Source organism: Eschrichtius robustus, chromosome 11, assembly GCF_028021215.1.
Source record: "Eschrichtius robustus isolate mEscRob2 chromosome 11, mEscRob2.pri, whole genome shotgun sequence".
NCBI lineage: Eukaryota > Metazoa > Chordata > Mammalia > Artiodactyla > Eschrichtiidae > Eschrichtius > Eschrichtius robustus.
The window spans coordinates 112,869,869-112,888,176 of record NC_090834.1 but is presented as its reverse complement, the minus strand read 5'-3'; the positions used below and the strand labels follow the sequence as shown (position 1 = coordinate 112,888,176).

The 18,308-nt window shown below is 64.4% G+C and overlaps 1 protein-coding gene across 1 annotated transcript; it reads right to left on the bottom strand.

Annotated features, from left to right (window-relative positions):
- Window positions 1-945: 945 nt before the first annotated feature.
- Window positions 946-7,899, bottom strand: TH (tyrosine hydroxylase). The gene is made up of 13 exons (XM_068555155.1): window positions 7,810-7,899; window positions 6,180-6,377; window positions 5,217-5,391; window positions 4,861-4,949; window positions 4,570-4,637; window positions 4,225-4,275; window positions 3,702-3,847; window positions 3,472-3,607; window positions 3,278-3,347; window positions 2,705-2,761; window positions 2,436-2,531; window positions 1,986-2,119; window positions 946-1,105 (listed from the first exon to the last, which is right to left on the bottom strand). The coding sequence occupies exons 1-13, from the start codon at window positions 7,897-7,899 to the stop codon at window positions 946-948; spliced, it is 1,470 nt and encodes a 489-aa protein (XP_068411256.1).
- Between the last annotated feature and the right edge of the window lie 10,409 nt (window positions 7,900-18,308).

Genomic DNA, 18,308 nt, shown 5'->3' with positions numbered 1-18,308 from the left:
CCAAGGGCCAGGGCCAGGATGGGAAAGGGGGCACCCTGGGCTGGGCCAAACCTGGAGGATTCTGGGGGCTCTAGCTGGAGGGCCAGGTCCAGACCTGTCGAGTAAAGAAAGCCCAGAATCCAGCCCCCCGCCCACCTTGCTGGGGAGACTGAGGCCCAGAGAGGTTACCTAGGGGCCAGCTGAACGCTCCATCAGCACACATTGCCGGGGGGTGGGGGGGGCGAGTTCCCAGGTCCTGCTCTGGGTGGGGTGGGGCACGGGGATCAGAGGCAGCTGTGCCTTGGGCCCCCCCCGTTCCTCTGCTTGCTCTCACAGGCTGGCCCCTGGAGCCCGTCCTCCTCCTAGTGGGGACCTCGGGCTTGCGGGGAGGGCCCAGCCTGCAGCCCTGCCTAGGAGACCATGGCTGTGAGCCCTGCCCCCGCAAACCCAGGCCAGGCCCCCACCTCCATGCTGCCACCCCACAGAGATGGGACAGCTCAGCCAGGACCCCCTCAGCCCTCTGGAGCTGCTGGTGGCTCAGCACAGGCTGGGTCCCCTGGGCGAGCAGGTGACCCTGGGGCTCCCTGGAGGAGGGGGCAGGCAGTGGAGGAGCCTCTGAGCAGGGATGGGGCAGAGTGTGAGGGGCGCAGGGATGGGGGCTGAGCCCGGTGCACAGACACAGACACGGAAGGCAGCCGGGTGGGCACGCAGAGGGATTCTTTCTTTTATTGAGACTGGGAGCAGGTGGCACACGGCACACGGGCAGCACACAGCACAAAGTCACCTGCAGGCAGAGCTGGCAAGCGGTGGGTGAGGCAGCAGGGTGCCCTCCAGCAGGGGGATCTCTGGCGGGGTCTCGGGGTGCCCTGTGAGCCAGCCCTTCACGTGGGCGGGGCCGGGGCCGGCGGGGGGAAGGCCAGGAGACCTGGGCCCGGCCTATGGGGGCCTGCGGGGTGGCGCCCGCGTCTAGCTGATGGCACTCAGGGCGTGGGTGAGGGTGTGCAGCTCGTCCCGGACACCATCCAGGGCGCGTCGGATGGCGTGGGGACTGTCCAGCACATCGATGGCCAGCGTGTATGGGTCGAACTTCACGGAGAAGGGACGCTGGATGCGGGAGGCATAGCTCCTGGTAGGGGAGCCGGCAGGGACCCTCAGTCACCCAGTGGGGAGGAGCCGGAGGGCTGGGGCCCGGGTCTCCGTCACAGCAGGCTCAGAGCTCCCAGGACTTTTCTGAGCCGCCTGGGCCCCCAGAGCTCATTCTGTCCAACCAGCCAGACAAGATGGGGGACTGAGGCCTCCTCCAAGGGCTGGAGGCTATTTACGGCAGGGAGGGACGGGCCTTTTCCAAGCGAGCCTCTGCGAGACACTCCATCCCTCCCTGCTCCTTCCCGAGGCCCCGCTCAGACAGGCCTCCTCCCTTAGGAAGGTTTCCAGACCGTGCGCCCTGCAGGGTCCATGACATCCCTGTCCCGAAGCTTGGGTGTGGGACCCAACCCCCGCCCCCCCACTGCAGGCACATAGATCCTGGGCTTCAGTCTCCCCGGTGACAACAGGAGCCTGGCTGGAAAAGAGGCCCCTTCCGAGGGCGAACGGGTGGGCCTTGTCGGGCCCTGCCCTCCTCCCCTGGGGAATGCTGGTCACTGCACCTGCAGCCCTGGAAACTCCCCGCTACCCCCAGGCTCCCCACCCAGCCCTCAGTCACCCTGGCCCTTGTCCTCTGTCCCCACCACGGCCCCAGCTGCTCAGAGGGCAGGGGACTGGGAAGGACCCCACACATCCGTCTTACAAAGTCAAACTTCACCTCCTCAGAGCCTGGCCTTGGCCTGGCCTTGACGTGGCCACCAGCCCCGCAGGTCTCCCCTCCCCAGACTTTTCGGGGGTCCTGCTGCGGGAGGGGTGCTGTAACCGAGGTGTGCACTGTTTTCTCCACTGTGAAATGGGTTCGCAGGCCCAGCCTGCTGGCTGGCTCTCCCAGTTTGGGGGGCACGGTGGGGGTCTCGGCCTACCTGAGCTTGTCCTTGGCATCGCTGAAACTCTCAGACACGAAGTAGACAGGCTGATAAGTCTGGTCCTGGTAGGGCTGCACAGCCGCTGCGTCGGGGTCGAAGGCCCGGATCTCGGGGCCCTCAGACAGGGAGTGCTGGCGGAAGGCCGGGAGTGGGGGGGGGGTGGGGGTGGGGAGATCTCAGGGCCCCGAGGGAATTGGAGCCCCTTGGCCTGACTCCACGGTGGGCTCCGGGTGTGGATTCACACCCACCCCTCTCCACTGGGGGTCCTCCCGAGGCCTGGGGACAGTGCGAGTGGGATGGGGCAGGGACAAGGTTTCTTGGCCCCCCTAAAAGGGCAGCCCCAGCCTCCTGGGAGGCCCGAATCCAGAAGGCACAGCCAAGGTCACCCTCCCCATGGGGACCCGGGCTCCAGCCCCTTCCCGGGGGGGCGGGGGGGGAGCGTCTCACCAGGAGCTCCCCATAGGAGGACAGCAGCCCCGCTCCGTAGGCCTTCACCTCGCCGTTCTGTTTGCACAGCCCAAACTCCACGGTGAACCAGTACAGCTGGTGGGGGCAGTTGGCAGGGTCAGCCGAGAGACCACAGCACAGCATTCCCCACTGACCATGGCCCCAGGCACCCACCACCCAGGCAGAGGCGAGCCAGGCTCCGGGCGGTCACGGCGTGAGAAGCGGAGACCTCAGCCTGGACCCAGCGTCCTGCGGGGAAAAGGACCCACCGTGGACAGCTTCTCAATTTCTTCGTCCGATGCCCCCAGGGATGCGAGGCCGATGTCCTGTGGGGGAGGGAGAGCTGAGGGGGGAGAGGCTCAGCCCACCATGGCTTGGGCGCCTGTGTGAGGGGAGGGTGCTGGGGCTGTCTGCAGCCCCTCCAGGGGCCTCCTGGACACTGCCAGGGTACAGAGACCCTCCCAGGGTGCAGGGACCCTCCTGGGATGCAGGGACGCTCCCAGGATCCATCAAGGGCCCAGGACCGCTCTCTGCCGTTCCTGGGAGAGCCAGCAGGTGGCAGCACAAGCCGCGGCACTCTGCCCCCAGCTTGTCCTCTGGGCACCGTGATCCGCTGACCCTCGAGAAAGGATTCTTCCCCGTCTTTGTTCTAAGGTGGTCTTCTCAGAACGGCCCGCCCGCCCCTCTCTTCCAGGACGATGCAGTCTCTCTGAAGTCTCATGACCCAGGTGTGGGCGGCGTCCAGCCCTGGGGGTGGGGAGGGGCCGGCAGCACCCGTCGCTGCAGGTGCCGCCCCCCAGCCCCTCGGCTGACGCCCAGCTCCTGAGGCCTCGAGGACGCACCTGGGAGAACTGGGCGAAGGTCCGGTCGGCCAGCATGGGCACGTGCCCCAGCAGCTCGTGGCAGCAGTCCCTGTGTTGGGGTCGGACAGCGGGTGGGGCCGGGGGCCGGGGCCGCAGCCTGCCCCCTCCCCCAGCAGCACGCGCCGGCCCCCGTCCTCCGCAGGCCCCGGTGGCGGGCTGGGCTGGGCACTCACGGCTCGGGGGAGTGCATGGGTGAGGAGGCATGGCGGATGTACTGCGTGCACTGGAACACGCGGAAGGCCAGGCTGGCCAGGAAGTCCCGGGCGGACAGCAGGCCGGCCACGGGCCGCAGCTGGAAGCCGGTCCGCTCTGCAAGGGCGGCAGGCGGGCGGGCGGTCAGCGCGGGTGGGGCCGCCGGCTGGCCACCCCAGGCCCTCCCGCCGGGGCCTCCACAGCGTCGCACCCTTCAGGAAGCGGGAGACGTCCTCCAGCTGGGGGATGCTGTCCTCCCGGTACCCGCAGAAGTGCTCCAGCAGCTCGAAAGCCTCCAGGTGTTCCCGGCATGCGTGGGTGGCGTACAGGCCCCGCAGCGTGGTGTAGACCTCCTTCCTGCGGGCGGGGGGGCTCAGGCTGGCCGGGTGCCCCCCACTCCCAACCTGGACCCCCGCCGCCTGCTCCAGACCCCTCCCCGCATCCAGCAGCCCCTCCTGTGGGCGCTCTGCTCTGCCCCCTGCAGACCTCAGGCAGCCTCACACTGCAGGCCTCTCAATGGCCCCAAAGACACTGGCCACTGGGAGTGGACGTCTCCCACCGGCAGCTTTGGGGTGTTTCAGGGGACCGTGGGAGGTCTCGGGAAGTCCTTCCTCCACCCGGACTTAGTCTGTCCTCTGGAGGCCACCACTCTCCACGCAGGGATTCTGGGGGTCTTTCCAGGCCCTCCTCATTCCCCACCCCGCTCCTCCCCAGCTGCCATCACGGGGTCTCACCAGGTGGCAGTCTCTTCGGCCGTGTACTCCACGTGGGGAATAGGGTCGCCTCTGGGGAGGGGGTCAGCGGTTAGTCCAGGCCTCCTTGGGGAGGGCATGGGGGGGGGACAGGAAGGGCCTGGGCTGAGCGAGCCCGGCTGTGTGGCCGCAGCAAGTTGCTTAACTGCTCTGTGCCTCCGTTTCTTTGGCTGTGGCTTGGGGACCCCAAATCGGTGACCATGGTGACAGTGAAGGTGATGGCATTGGTGACAAAGACATCCCTCCCTTCCCCCCGCCCAGGTCTAGTGTGAGGCCGCAGGACGGGGTCTGGGTCTCAGAGAATGAGGCCCCGAGGGGGGTCCTTACTGCTTGTACTGGAAGGCAATCTCAGCAATCAGCTTCCTGCGCTGGCGGTACACCTGGTCCGAGAAGCCCTGACGGCAGAGTGGACGCCATCAGCCGCCGCAGCCCACCAGCCCTCCCCACGCCCCCAGCCCAGACGCGGCCTGAAATACCGGCAGGCGCCTGGCAGCTGCACCCAGCCAGACCTCAGGGTTCCACCAGGAGCCGGCGGCAAACAGACACCCCGTCCCAAGCCGGGGTCCACGCCCACTGCCCCAGCCATAAGTACGGGGACAGGTCGGGGCCCCGGCTCACCGGATGGTCCAAGTCCAGGTCAGGGTCAAACTTGGTGACCAGGTGGTGACACTTGTCCAGCTCAGAAACTTTCCTTGGGAACCAGAGGACTTCACGCAGGAAGGAGGGTAGAAGGACCGGATTGAGTGTTGGGCTGTGGTGGGAGGGCCCCCCTGGAAGCAGCCTCCCGCTTGCGACTGGGGGGCTGGAGGTGACCCAGGCCCGGACACAGACGAGGAGGAAGGGGGAGGGCCGGAGCCAGCAGGGAGGGAGCCCCCAGGTCGTGCACGCGGTCACTGGGTTTCCCCGTGGGACCCCTTGCGCCCCGATGTCTCGAGGTCACGTGGTCGCACTCCAGGGCGTAGGGGCAGTCTCACCCTTGTTCTCCCCGGCGCCCCGCACATCTTCGGCCACACGGCGAAGGGAGCTGAGCAGGGTGGGCAGGGCGGCGCTGGGTACCTCACAGCGCAGGAAATACTCCAGGTGCGGGCCCCCTGCCCGCGGCTTCTGTGCGGGCCGGGTCTCCAGGTGGTGGATTTGGGCTTCAAATGTCTTAGGAGCAAAAGCAGGGAGAAAGAGGGAGGGAGAGATGGAGAGACAGAGGCAGACGTGGCGGGGGGAGGCGAGGGAGCTGGGAAGCAGGCACCGGGGTCGGCCCGCCCTGCCCTGCCCTGGATGCCGGCAGCCAGCAGCCCACAAGACCGCTTTCCAGACTCAGGGCCGCCGCTGGCTGCCTGGGCAGGTTTCAGCTGGGAAAATGGCTCTTGTCTAGTTGGTCTAACAGGGGTTGTCACAGGGTCCCCCAGACCCAGCATTCCGGGTGGGGCCTTCTCCCAGGCAGCCTGATTTCCATCCCTGGTGGCCTCGTCCGAGACCTCTAGACACCCGGGGCTGGGGGTGGGTCCTGACCCCACTGTGGGCAGGTCGGGAGGCTCAGGCCCCCACCAAGCACCACTGAGTGCGGGGGGGCAGGGTGGGTGCGCTCCCCTGCCAGCTCCCATCACCCAGCAACGGGCGAGCCTCAGTCCTCACGGCCTTCGGGCCACACGGCCACCGCGGGAGCTTGAGAGGAGTCGGCTGTAATGTCACTGGGGTGCGTGTGCCCGGATCCAGCAGCGAGAGCCATCAGCTGTCACATGAGCCCGGCCCCGCCAGGGCCAGGCGGGCATGGGGGGCCCTGCGTCCCCGGCTGCCCTGGGGGACCCGCACCCACCTGCCCCCAGGGTGAGGTGGTGGGCACGGGGGAGGGCTGGGGGCCGGGCTCAGGGAGCTGCTGAGCACAGAAGGGTGTGGCGAGGGGCTGTGAGCGCCCTCCCCGCGTGGCCCCCGTGCGCCCTCACCTCAAACACCTTCACGGCCCGGGACAGCGCGGGGGGCTTGGTGGCCCGCAGGGTGAAGAGGAGGTTCACCGCGGCCTTCCCGTCCCTCTCCTCCAGGGCCTCCCCAGGCTCCGCGGCTGCGGCTGCGGCCTCCGCCTTCTCTCGCTCCTTGCGGGCGTCCTGGATGAGGCTCTGCCGTCTCCCGACGAAGCGCGGGGACTGTGGGGACAGACACGCCAGCTCCCCCCGCCCTCAGCCGGACCCACAGAACCTGGGACCCAGCTCCAGCATCATGCCTGCCGGGGGCCGCAGGGGCGGGGGCGGGGAGGTGGCTGGGAGCCACAGTTGAGGGTGGCCTGGGGGAAATGCTGCGTGGCCTGTGCCCCCAGGCCACATCTAACCGGGTTAGGGGACCGGAGGGGTGAGTCGGGAGCTGCCCTGCTGCCCCCGGGCTGGGCAGGGCCAGGGGACATGGTGTCTGGCCCCATGGAATGACCTCTCCTCACGGCCCCATGCCCAGCCCTGCCTCAGCCCAGGGCCCCTGGCCACACCTTGTCCACAGTCGTTCCCGAGATCGTGAGCCCCCGGGGTCTGTGTGTCTGCCCCGCCCCCCGGCCTGAGTAGAGAAGAAGCCCCCTGTCTGGGGCTCATCATTTGGAGCTGAACTTCCAAGAAGCTTCTGGTGCTCTTGGGTCTTGGAACGTGGCAGGGGGCCGCGGGGGAGCCCTCCCCAGATCTCCCACTCTGCGGTGGGTGAGGTGTGGACAGAGCCAGGGGCCTGGGGTGAACACTCTCTACCCCACAGCCAGTCCCCTGAGACGGTGCCTGCAAATTAAATTTCCAGAACCCAGCCCGTGTTTTCATTAAAGCTCTATAAACAAGAGCCGTTTTAAACCTGCAGGGAGCCGATTATTCCAGGCCATCCCTGAGGACGAACTGGAGACCCCTCTTCCAGGCCAAGAAGCCCCCAGTTTTCCAGTCTCAGAGAGGGGGTGGCCCAGCGGGTCTTCCCAGCACAGCCTCCCTTGAATTCGGGGGCTCCCAAGTGGTGGGCCAGGCCTTGGGGGCCATCCCTGGTGGTCAGGGAGGTCCAGGGTTGCCGGGCAGGGGAACAGGGGAGGTGGGTTTCAAGACAGGAGATCCCACGTGGGACATGGAATGCGTGGCAGGTGGATGGGTGAATGACGGATGGACAGCTGGACGGATGGATGGATGGACGGATGGATGGATGGATGGATGGACAGCTGGACAGACGGACGGATGGATGGATGGATGGTGGATGAACAGGTGAATGGGCGGGTGATGGATGGGAATCACCCTGGAGCTCAGACCTCCCTTCAGCTCAGCAGAACTGGGGCCTGCAACCCCTGTTTGCCCAGTGCCCCCCACCACCTTGAGCTGCTGCAGGGCCTGGGACACTGTTGCACACACACTGGGTCCAGCAGGACCCACCCACAGAGATTCAAACACCCGGGCACAGGGGTTGCCCGCGGAGTCCGGGCAGGGGAGGTGCTTGCGGCCAGGACTGGACGCCAGGCCTGGGTCCAGGGCGTCCATGTGGACCCTGAGCCTGGAGCCTCCCGCCAACCTTCACGGGACACCCCTGGGCTTCTGGTTCGTTCCGGCCCACGGGCACCAGCCTGCCTCTTACCATGATGGCCTCGGCCTGCTTGGCGTCCAGCTCGGAGACGGCCCTGCGGAAGCCCTTGGCCTGCGGCGAGGCGGCGTTGGGGGTGGGCATGATGCCGGCGAGGTCCGGGCTCCGTCTCCACAGCCCTCTGCCAGGCGGCCTCTTATAGGCTGAGCTGACGTCAAAGCCCCTCTGGGTCCTCCACCTCCCACCTCCCACCTCCTCCGCGTCCCCCTCCTGCTGCCGCCTGAGGGAGGTGGGGTGGGCGAGGAGCACGGAGATGCAGGAGAAAGGGCTCTGTCCCATTAAATCTAATTGCATCCACCGTCACAGGCACCCAGGCGGGCGGCCGGCCCTTCCTCTGAATCATCCGGGCTCCGGCAGGCGTGCTCTGCAGGGCTGGGTGCAGCCGGGCCCCTCAGCCCACACCCAAGCCGGGTGATGGGCGGGTACACGGGGAGGTGGAGTTCTGGACACCCCACGGTGTTCGTTACACAAAACCCTGACTTTTGACGGCCATTGGTCCAGAAAGCCAGGCTCAGACCTCAGATGTCAGGAGGCAATTTGCTTTTCCAGAAGATTCTTCACTTCACCAAATTTCCCAACAGGGTCCAGAGGCATGTTCCTGTTAGATGTCCTCAGCGGGAATGTTATCTGCCCCCTGCACCAGGCACATCCAGCAGGGCCCAGAATGTTCCAGAAGGGCACATCCTCCAGTGTGCAGGAGAATGAGGGATGCGGGAGTCAGGGAAGTCTCTAACAATTGTCCCATTAACTCCTGCATGGCCGTCTCTCCCCCTCTCCTGGCCCGCCCCTACCACCCAGCGTCCCCCAAGGCCCTCTTACCACTTATCCCTGGGGTGTCACCACCTCGGGGATGTGCCCATCCCTGAGCACTGAGGCCCAGTGTCTGTGGCCCAACCCTTCTTCACGTGGTCCCTGGCATCATGCGGGTCCCGGGACAACCCCAGCCCAGAGTTTCTCCTGAGTTCCATGCACGATGTTCCTCTGGTGGTGCCCCCACCCCGGAGACCAGGGGACCAGAGGGGACCCCCCCTTGGCACCAGGCAGACGTGAGTCCTGCCCTGTCTATCCCGGCCCCTGGCCCATCCCCACGTTCAGGCACAGCTTTGGGAAAGGTGTGAAGCCCCCGGCAGCTCCAGCTGGTCACCATGTTGTCTCAGTCGACCCCCCCGGCACCCCTCATGCCCCAAAGAAGCACCCACTCTTCATCACAGCGGCCATCCGCACCCCTCTCCTCCCGGACCGTCCCCAAATGTGGTCTGACCATGCCATTCCCTCACTCCACGACCCTCTGTGGCTCCCCACTGCTCTCCGGAAGCAGCCTGAGTGACCCCCTCCCCTCACCCACCCCTATTGATCTCACCCCCAACCATCCCCATTTCCTGCTAAAGGAGGGACTTCATGACATCCAGTTTGAAATACTGCTCCTCACCCTTTTCTTCTCCTGGCAAACTCCTATGCATCCCACAAAACCAGCTCAGCTACCATTCACTCTGCAGTGCCTACCCCTTCTTGCCCCTGATATTAACCTCCCCCTCCTCTGCTCTCTGAAAGCAGGAACCCTGCTGGCTTGGCCCACGGCTGTGTTCCCGTGCCTGGCCTGTCTCATCTCCTAGACTCTGCGCTCCTGGAGAACATGTCTCAGTGGCCCCTGCCCCCAGGGCCCAGCCCAGAGGAGGTTCCACAGGGCTGTGAGCCCTAAATGGCACTAAAAGGATCTGCCCAAGACCCCAGCGGGGAAGGCAGGGGTGGCTCTGCCCTCGTGGGCCGACGTGGAGGGCAATGGGCTTCCGCTGCCCCAGGCCGCATCTGCCCTGCCTGAGTGCCCAATGGTCCCCAGGGGTGGCCAGCCTCCATGCCCAGCATCAGGCCTGCTGCAGCCCTGGACAGGTTCCCTGCTCCCCCCGGAAGCCCCCTGGGGCTCTCATGTGTCTCCTTCTGGGAGGGCTGCTGGGGACCCCTTGGTGACATGGGTCCAGCCCTTCGGTGGCCGGCTCATGTGCTCAGAGGGGGCCCCGTGCAGGGGGGTGACATATCCACTAAATACTGCACAGGAGGAACGCCAGGCTCCACCACCGGCTGTGGATTTAACCTTTCGGCAAATATCTCCGCTGATAACAAATATTGTTTCTAATCCCTTTGCTTCCCTGAGTCAGTGCCTGCGTCGAAGCTGTGTGGAGCCAGTTTTCTGAGTCTGCCCTGGGGCCAGGCGACCCCCAAGTGAGACCCCAGGCAAGAGCTGAAGGCGGGAAGCTGGTGGACACGCTTCAGTGACCAGCATGGCCCCCTCCTGACCACGCGTCCATCTGCCCATCCATCCTGGGAAGACTTTCCCACACCCCTGCCCCTCCAGCGCTGGCTGGACTGGGCCCAACTCTGGGGCGCCCAGAGCACAGAAGTGCTCCCTTTTCCTTTAGCCGCGCCCTCCCCCACTGTGTGTTGCACCCTCTTCCACCCCAGATGGTGAGGGGACCCAGGGCGCCCCAAGCCCACTAACATCCTCTCCCCTGGTTCTGCACCCTGGTCTCCTTCCTGCCGACGGTCCCCTCTGGCCTGGGCCTCCCAGGTGATCGCAGTATCTGCCTTCAGACGGGCTTCATAGACCCATTCCGCAGATAGGAAGACTGAGGTGAGTGGTTTCTCTGGGTCACGCAGCAAGTCTTGAGCCCAGGTTTCCCATCTCCCGAGACATGGCTCTTTCAAGGACCCACTGGTGTCCGTCCCAGGGGCTGAGGGGGCTCAGGGCCCCAGGCCCCAAGGGGAGAAATCCAACAGACCCACGCCAGGCAGGCAGACACCCCCGAGGAGGGCAGGGCTGGAAGGGGGCCCACGGGGGAAGGTCAGGCATGAGAGAGCCCTGTGGCCTGGACACAGTCCACAGGGGAGGAAGGGGCCGAGCACCGAGGGCTGGGTTCGGGGGCGAATTGGGAGGAGGGGCCGGGCACGGAGGTGAGAGGACAAGGGATGTGGCGTGAGGCCAGGGCTCCGACAGCCCCTGCCGTCCTTCCACCTGCTCTGGGCCTCAGCCCTCGCTGCCCGCACCCCTCCCCTGGGCAGTCCCCTCTGCCACAGTCACGCTGAGTAATTACAGCCGCCTTGCCAGGCAATTAGGAGGTGCTGAGCTGGCGTGTTTTCTCTCTCAACAAGCGAGGCCCCCAGAGGACGTAATAGCCCGTAATGACAGTGTGCCCGCTCCTGGCATCAAGCCGGCGCCTGGCGTGGGGCAGGCGCAGGGTGAGCAGCATTCAGCCCCCGGCTCCATGACCACAGGGCCGTGCCGAGGCCTCAGGCTGCTCCCCCAGGCGCCGGCCTCTCCCGCCATGGGACCCCCAGGCCCTGCTCTCCTCCCCAAACCCCCTCAGGAGGGTTGCTGAGCAGGGCACTGCCCCAGCCCGGGGCTCTGCGGGGCCCCGACATCAAAAACTGTGAGCAAACAGTCAGGGAAAGTGCTCTGGGCAAGCCAGGGGTCAAAGGTCATGTCCGAGGGTGGTCTTTGTGCACGGGCATCGTGTGTGTCCTGGGAAAGGCACACGTCTGTGTGACACACACAGACACGACACACACCTCCGAGGACTCGGGGCGCTCAGGGTGTCACGCTGCCTGGGCTGTCTCCGGGCCCCTGTGGTCCCAGAGGCTGCTGGGGACAGGGAGGTCTGCATCCCACCCCTTCTGCCTGGGGCAGCTACACGGGCCCTGCAGAGCACACACCCAGGGGATCAGGGACAGAGGTCCTGCCTGAGCCGCCCACCTCCAGCCTCGCGCAGCCTGGGCCCCAGGCCCCTTCCTGCCGGACCCCGTGCTTGGGGACAGGCAGGGAAAAAGCTGCCCACCTCCCTTCAGACTCGGAGAAACAGATCCATGATATCCTGACACACAGGCCTGTCAGAGCTGAAATGTCAGAGCAATTAGCCCTAACGAGGACATCGAGGGAGCAGAGGCGAGAAGGCGGGCGGAGGAGATGGAAGAGCCGGGCCAGGAGCCGGCCGCCCCACTGGTCGATCCGATGCGCTCAGGGATAATTGGGCATTTGGAAGTCAGGGGAGAGCCGGCTGAGCGGGCCACGTGTCCCCTGCCCCCTCAGAGAGTGCCCACCCCACTCCCACCCCCACCTGGGTCCTCCTGGCTCCCTTCCCCTGCCAGGCCCTCAGGCCCAGTGGCTGCCCCTTCCTCCTCCGGGCAGACCTCCCTCTTGCCCGCTTTCTGAGCTCCCTTCCCGTCAGCACTGTGTCCTCGTGGGTGGGACCTGCCCTTGGTAGGAGGCTGGGCCCTTGGCTCGGTGCTGGAGACACCTTTGGGGGGCAGGCGGGGGGTCCTGGCTTAACTCCTTGTGCTCCAGACTCTGTTTTCCCATCCAAGCAGTGGGAGCACGGGTCCCTTGGGCACCTGGCATTGGTGCTCTCAGGCTTCTGGAGAAGCACTGCACACCTTCCCAAGGGTCCCCATCCCAGGATCCTTGCAGCAGAGATCTGTCCAGCGCTGGGCACGGGGAGGCCTTGGCCGGGCACCGCGGTGCAGAGACGGAAGATGGGGTAGGGCCAGCAGCCGAGCTGCTGCTGCCAGGTTTGGGACCCGCAACTGGGAGCTGCAGCTTTACTGGTCCGTTTGTGTGCGTGTGCCTGTGAACACGTATGCACGCAGATGCTTGTGCAAGTGTGTGTGGGTGAGTGTGTGCATGTGGTGTGCAGCAGGGGCTTAGAAGGCCTGACCCGCCACGGTCGGTGGTACACAGGGTGACCCCTGGCTCTGCGTCCCTCCAGACCCTCACACCAAGTCACAGCCAAGGCCCCGGTTTCCTGACAGGTGCTCTTGGCTCCTGGGGGTCCCTCTGCAGACCTCCCTGCCTTGCCCCCATGCCAGTGACTCAGCCTGCCTGCGGGCCCCCACCCACCTGGCCCTTTCAGTCTTCTGACAAATTAGCCGGAGAAAAGCAATAAGAGCCACATTCAGTTCTCATTAGTCACTCCCCGGCGGCCTGTGGCAGCTGTGCTTTGACAGCAATCAGGTCTAATTGCAAGCCCAGTGTCCCTCCAGTCCTGGTGCCACGGGCCCGGGTCCCAGTCGCCTGCCCCTGTGGCTGCTTGGGGCACCCAGGGCCCTTGATGGTGAGGGGCTGCCTCATCCCCCGTCTCCACCCACCCAGCCTCCCTCACACCCTAGGGGGAGCCTGGCTTCCGGCATCTGACTCTCCCCACATTGTGGCCCTGGGCTGCATTAACAGAAGTACAGTGGCCGAAACACGGGAGGGGACAGCCTTGCCCTGCTCAGTGTGGCCAGACCACACCAGCTGAACCTCTCAGCGGAACATCTGGGCGGCCAGTGCCCCAGGCTCTGCTTCACCTGGCTGTTCCAGGGGTCCAGCGTCTTCGGGCCCTCCTCGGCCCTGCGCCCGGGAGCGCCAAGCAAGGCCCGTCCACCTGTGTCCACCTGGGCCCACAGGCGGCCTCCGCAGTGCTTCCTGCCTCCGGGCTGGGATTCGGGAGCTGGCTGGGACCGAGGCCCCCTCTGTGTCCGACCCCATCCCATCCTCCCCTCCCGCACGGCCTCACGACCTCTCCTTCCGGGATGGGGAGGGCAGTGCAGCCCCTCCCCATACTCCTGCTTCAGTGAGGCCCGGGAAGCGCTCTGAGGTCGCACCTTGCCCGCCAACACTGACATTTCCAGGACCCGACGGCAGTGGCGATGTCCACCTCCTGCCAGAACAGGTGGTCCCAGGAGGTGCTGTGACCCTGCAGGAGACCCAGTAACACTGCCAGACCCAGACCCAGACCCAGCGTGGCAGCAAACATCTGTATTTTCCCTCGGTCTGAGCTCCCGAGACATGTTTTGCCCCCTCTAGCTCTGGAAGCCCAGAGCTGGAGAAACTGAGGCAGAGGGGGTGTGGTCTGCTGGGTCTCCAAGCTGACAGCACCACACCCCGTGCAGGGCAGGGCCTTTGTGGAGAGCCTGAGGCTCGGAGAGAAAGCCGCGCACGCAACTGCCCACTGAGAGGGGCTTGGTTGGGGCCTCGCTGGTTCCCCTACGCCTCGCCCCCCCACCGGCTCCACAGTGGGCAGTGTTCTCCCTGGGGCTGCCTGCCACCCTCACCCCCCGCTCCTGGTCTGGACCCAGATGCGTGTCCCCCACTCCGTCCAGGCCCCACCTCCGCTGCAGCTGGCATCCTCTCCGGGGAACCAGCGGGGCTGAAAGAAGGGCCCCGGCAGCGTAATCCTCTGCGCCTCTGCCCAGGTGCCGGCCGGGGTCTCGGGCGGGAGGGGCTGCTGGCGCAGTCCTTCCAGGTGCCATTGGCTAATCCCGGGCTTGGAGGGGCCCCCGCCCCCGGCTGACATTTCCAGGCCGCGCGCCGCTGACCCAGCCAGTCGTGATATTTAGACAGGGCTTATTTGCGATTACTTATTTCTGATGACTTTGGGGCCCAGGATGAGCTCGGCTGAGACCGAGCCGGCCCACCTTGATCTCAAGCTTGTGTTTCATAATATAAACGCGTCCAGGCTGTGCCGGCTCCCTCCTATGTGGGAGGATAGAGGGCGAAGCCCACTTTTTCCGGGAATATCACACGAGGGCTGGGTCTCCACACCAGGGGCGGGGCCCGCGGAGCCCCCGGAAGCCGAGGCTGCCGCTGCATCCCCACCCAGCCCCCCGGGGGGAGGGTCCTGTAGGGGCGGAAAGGCTGCTGCTTTCATTCGTCTATTCCCTCCCTCCATTCACTTGTCCAACAGGCCTTTGAACCAGGACCCCTTCCCTGCAGGAGTCTCATAGTCGGTGGGGGGAGACCGGTGGAGGGTCATTACAGTGCAGGTGTGAACCTTCTAGGGCCTCCAGCCCCCCAGGCTGAGTCCTGAATGGATCACTCGCAGACCCCGGCCCCCACCCAGCACGGCCGGGGGGTGGGGGAGGGGGGGAGACCCCACCACTCTCCAGGGAGACAGTGGCCAGGGGTTGCACCGCTGGACATCAGGGTGTAGGGGCATGGGAAGCCAGAGGTGGGACCTTGGGGGCACCTCCCCTCACTCCAGGGTTTCTGGGAGACATTTCCAAATTCTTGAAAGTTCCCCAGATTTCGGAGCCTCGGAAAGCCCTTGTGTGGAATGGGGGATCCTGTGGGCCCTTCTGTCTGGCTGGCTGCTTCCCTGGGGCAGGAAAGCCGAGAGGAGCCTCAGAGAACCAAGGCTGGGAGAGGCCACGCCAACACTCCAAGAGCCCCGAGAAGCCAGGCTGGGAGCGGGGAGCGGGGTGTGCAGACCCTGGCCCCTGGCAGCCTCTGTGGGCCGGGGAGTCCCCGCTCTCTGCACCAAGCGGCTCCTGCCTTCCTGGTTCCCTCTGCAGCTCTGGGGCCCGGCACAGCCCCATCCTGACAAAGCCCTCCTCTCAGCTGTCCCCGGGGAGACCAGACCTGTACCGGGGATGACCACACCGGGCAGGGGACTGACAGCGGTGGCCCAGCTGCTGCCCTTGAAGGGGGACCTGGAGAGGGTGGCCAGGTGCCGGGGGAGGTGCAGGGACCTCCCTCCTAGCACAGGGTCTGGGACGCTTCCTCCCTCATCTCCTCCAGGCCTCCCCGTTCCCCAGACACGGGGATGCCCCTGGACCCCGCAGCTCCTGGACGCCCAGGCCCACCGCAGCACTTACTGCGGCTGTGACTTTGTTGTTTCTTCATGTGACTAATTAGTGAAAGTCTGGGTCTTCCCGCCTGGAGGGTCGTCTTGGGCTTCCCCAGTGCCTACACGGCGGGCCCTATGCTTCTGTTAAACGAAGAAACAAAGAGAGAATTTCGGGGGGCAATCAGGCTGCAGGTGGCAAGGTGGGGGCTGGGGGGCACAGTTGGCCCGTGAAACCCACCCTTCCTTCCTTGGCTGCCCTGCAGGCCCCCTACCTGGCCCTGCCCCTTCTCAACACCCCAAACCCACCCACTCCTCCCCTGGGGCAGGGGTGCCCCTCAGGGCCCTCAAGATGTCTGCAGTGGCGCCAGCGCCCCCCTCCCCCTTCCTCCCAGCCCCCATCCCAGCTGCCCTTTATATTATTGTGTTTTTTAAGTAATTATTTATTTATTAAAATTGTAAAATACACATAGAATAAAACGTACCATCTCAGCCATCTTTAGTGCACAGCTCAGGGGCATGAAGCACATTCACACTGTTGTGCAGCCTTCACCTCCATCCACCTCCAGAACTTGTTCCCTTTCCCAGACTGAAACTCTGTCCCCATTAAACTCTAACTCCCCTCCCCTCCCCCAGCCCCGGGCCCCACCGTCTACTCTCTGTCTCTGTGGATGGGACTCCTCCAGGGACTTCATAGAAGTGGGATCAGACAGGATTTGTCCTTTTGTGTCTGCATTATTTCACTGAGTGTAATGTCCCCAAGGTTCATCCATGTTGTAACTGTCTCAGGATTTCACTCCTTTTTAAGGCTGAAGAATATTCCATCGTGTGGATGGACCACACTTCGAGTATCCACTCATCTGTTGATGGAGACGTGGGCTGCATCCACCTTTGGCTGTTGCGAATGATGCTGCTATGAATACAGGTGTGCAAGTATCTACTTGAGGCCCTGCTTTCACTTCTTTTGAGAATATACCCAGAAGTGCGATTGCAGGATCACATGGTGATTCTATCTTTAACTTCTTGAGGACCTTCCATCCTGTTGTCTACGGTGGCCGCACCATTGTACATTCCCACCGACAGTGCACAAGGCTCCAGCTTCCCCACGTCTGTGTCATTGTTTTTAATTTCAGTTATACAAGCAACAGACTCTCCTTCAAACACACACACACACACACGTGTGCACATGCACACAGACACAGACACACACGCAGAAATAAAAGGCCTCCCTCCTGTGGGCCTGGCCCTCCCACTCTCCAAGCTGGGAGAGTGAGCCTCTCGGGAGAAGTGACATTCGGGCCCCAGGCACCTGAGGTGTTATTAGGAGCACCTGGTGCCTTCCAGAGTGACTGCCACAGGAAACTCTGCCATCGTCACCCATCCTCTGCTTCCCAAGTCTGCACCAACACTTGACAGAACCAAACGTTTTGTGTTTCTTTTGTATGTTGCCGAAGGGATGGGCGTGAGATGGGTCCACCCTGGCGTTTCACCCTGGGCCCCAGGGCACCATGTTTCTCGTGCTTTCTGGCCACATCCACTCCCTCCCAGAGTGGTCCCTTCTCCAGTTTTCCCCTCATCTGCCCTTTGGTCCTTGTACTTCTTGTAATGAGATAGAGGAGGATTCATATGCTCTGGACACGAATCCTTTTTTGCAGGAACTCTCTTCCCAGCCCCTGGTCTTCTTGTTACTTGGTTGATGGAGCCTCTTGGCACCAGAAGGGTTTGGCTTTGATGTGACCCCGGTAGGGTCAAGAAGGTCAACCTTTCCCTTCACAGTCTTTGCAGTCTGGGTCTTATCTGGGAACCCCACCCCAACTGGAGCAGGGACCCCTGAAGAGGGAGACACAGCCCCTCAGGCAGCAACCCCAGGGGTCTCCAAATTCATCGAATTCACCTTAGAATGATACCATCTTGCATTTGGATGAGAACAACCCAAGGCATGCTGTTGCTTTTCATTTACAGTCCGCAGGTGGGATCTGCTGGTCTGGGGTGTGGTGGGTGCATGGCACGGTGGGGTGGGGGGGGCGGTGGGGGGGCGGCGGAGGGGGGAGGGGGGTATGACCTCCCAGGCGGATGCTGAGGTTTTGATGTTCATCAGAAGGGTCAGGGGTCACAGAAGGCGGAGTGACAAGTGTTGAGATACACCAGGCGCCCCTGAAGATGGAGCGGCAGGGCCTGTGCCCCTCTTTCTATTGGGGGGGGAGCCATTCTGCCCCCTCGGTAATGTGAGAAGGCCTCAAATTGTCTGGGGGCTCGTGTGAGGGGCCTGGGCCAGGGCCTGGACTCAGGCTGAGTAATTACTGCTTCCCTGATGACTTCAGAGCCGATCCAGGAGAACAGGCCACAGAAACTCAATCCACCTTCCAATCACCCTCGGATGCAGGGGATTAGGGATGGAGCCGGGGGGTATGGAAGGCGCAGGCAAGGTGGCCTGGGGTGTGCAGGATCGGATTTCGGGGTTCTGGCGGGGGGGGGGGGGGGGGGGGGGCAGGGATGATGGCTGACTCCCTCTGGAAGGAATACCTTCCTTCCAGCTTCAGCCCCTTGGGCGTCCAGCCTCCTGGTCCCGGGAGGGCTGGAGCCCACACGCCTGCCCCACTGCCCACCAGGCTACGGGGGGTCCTCGTCCCCACAACCTGGGTCCGCTCTTCCTCTGTGCCCCGATGGGGACCTTTCAAGGACAGTGCCCTGGTCCCAACTTGCGCCCAGATGGGGGTCCCGATGGTTGGGGTTCATGCCTCCCACCCAGTTGGCCCCCTTCCCCTGGTTCAGCACACTTGGCCTCGGGCTCTCTCTCTTTCTCCACATGCCCACAGGCATTTGGGATTACAAGCAAATGTCATGGTCTGCTCAGGACATGTTTCAGATCCGGGAGACCCCCTTAGTGGGTCAGGATCCCTG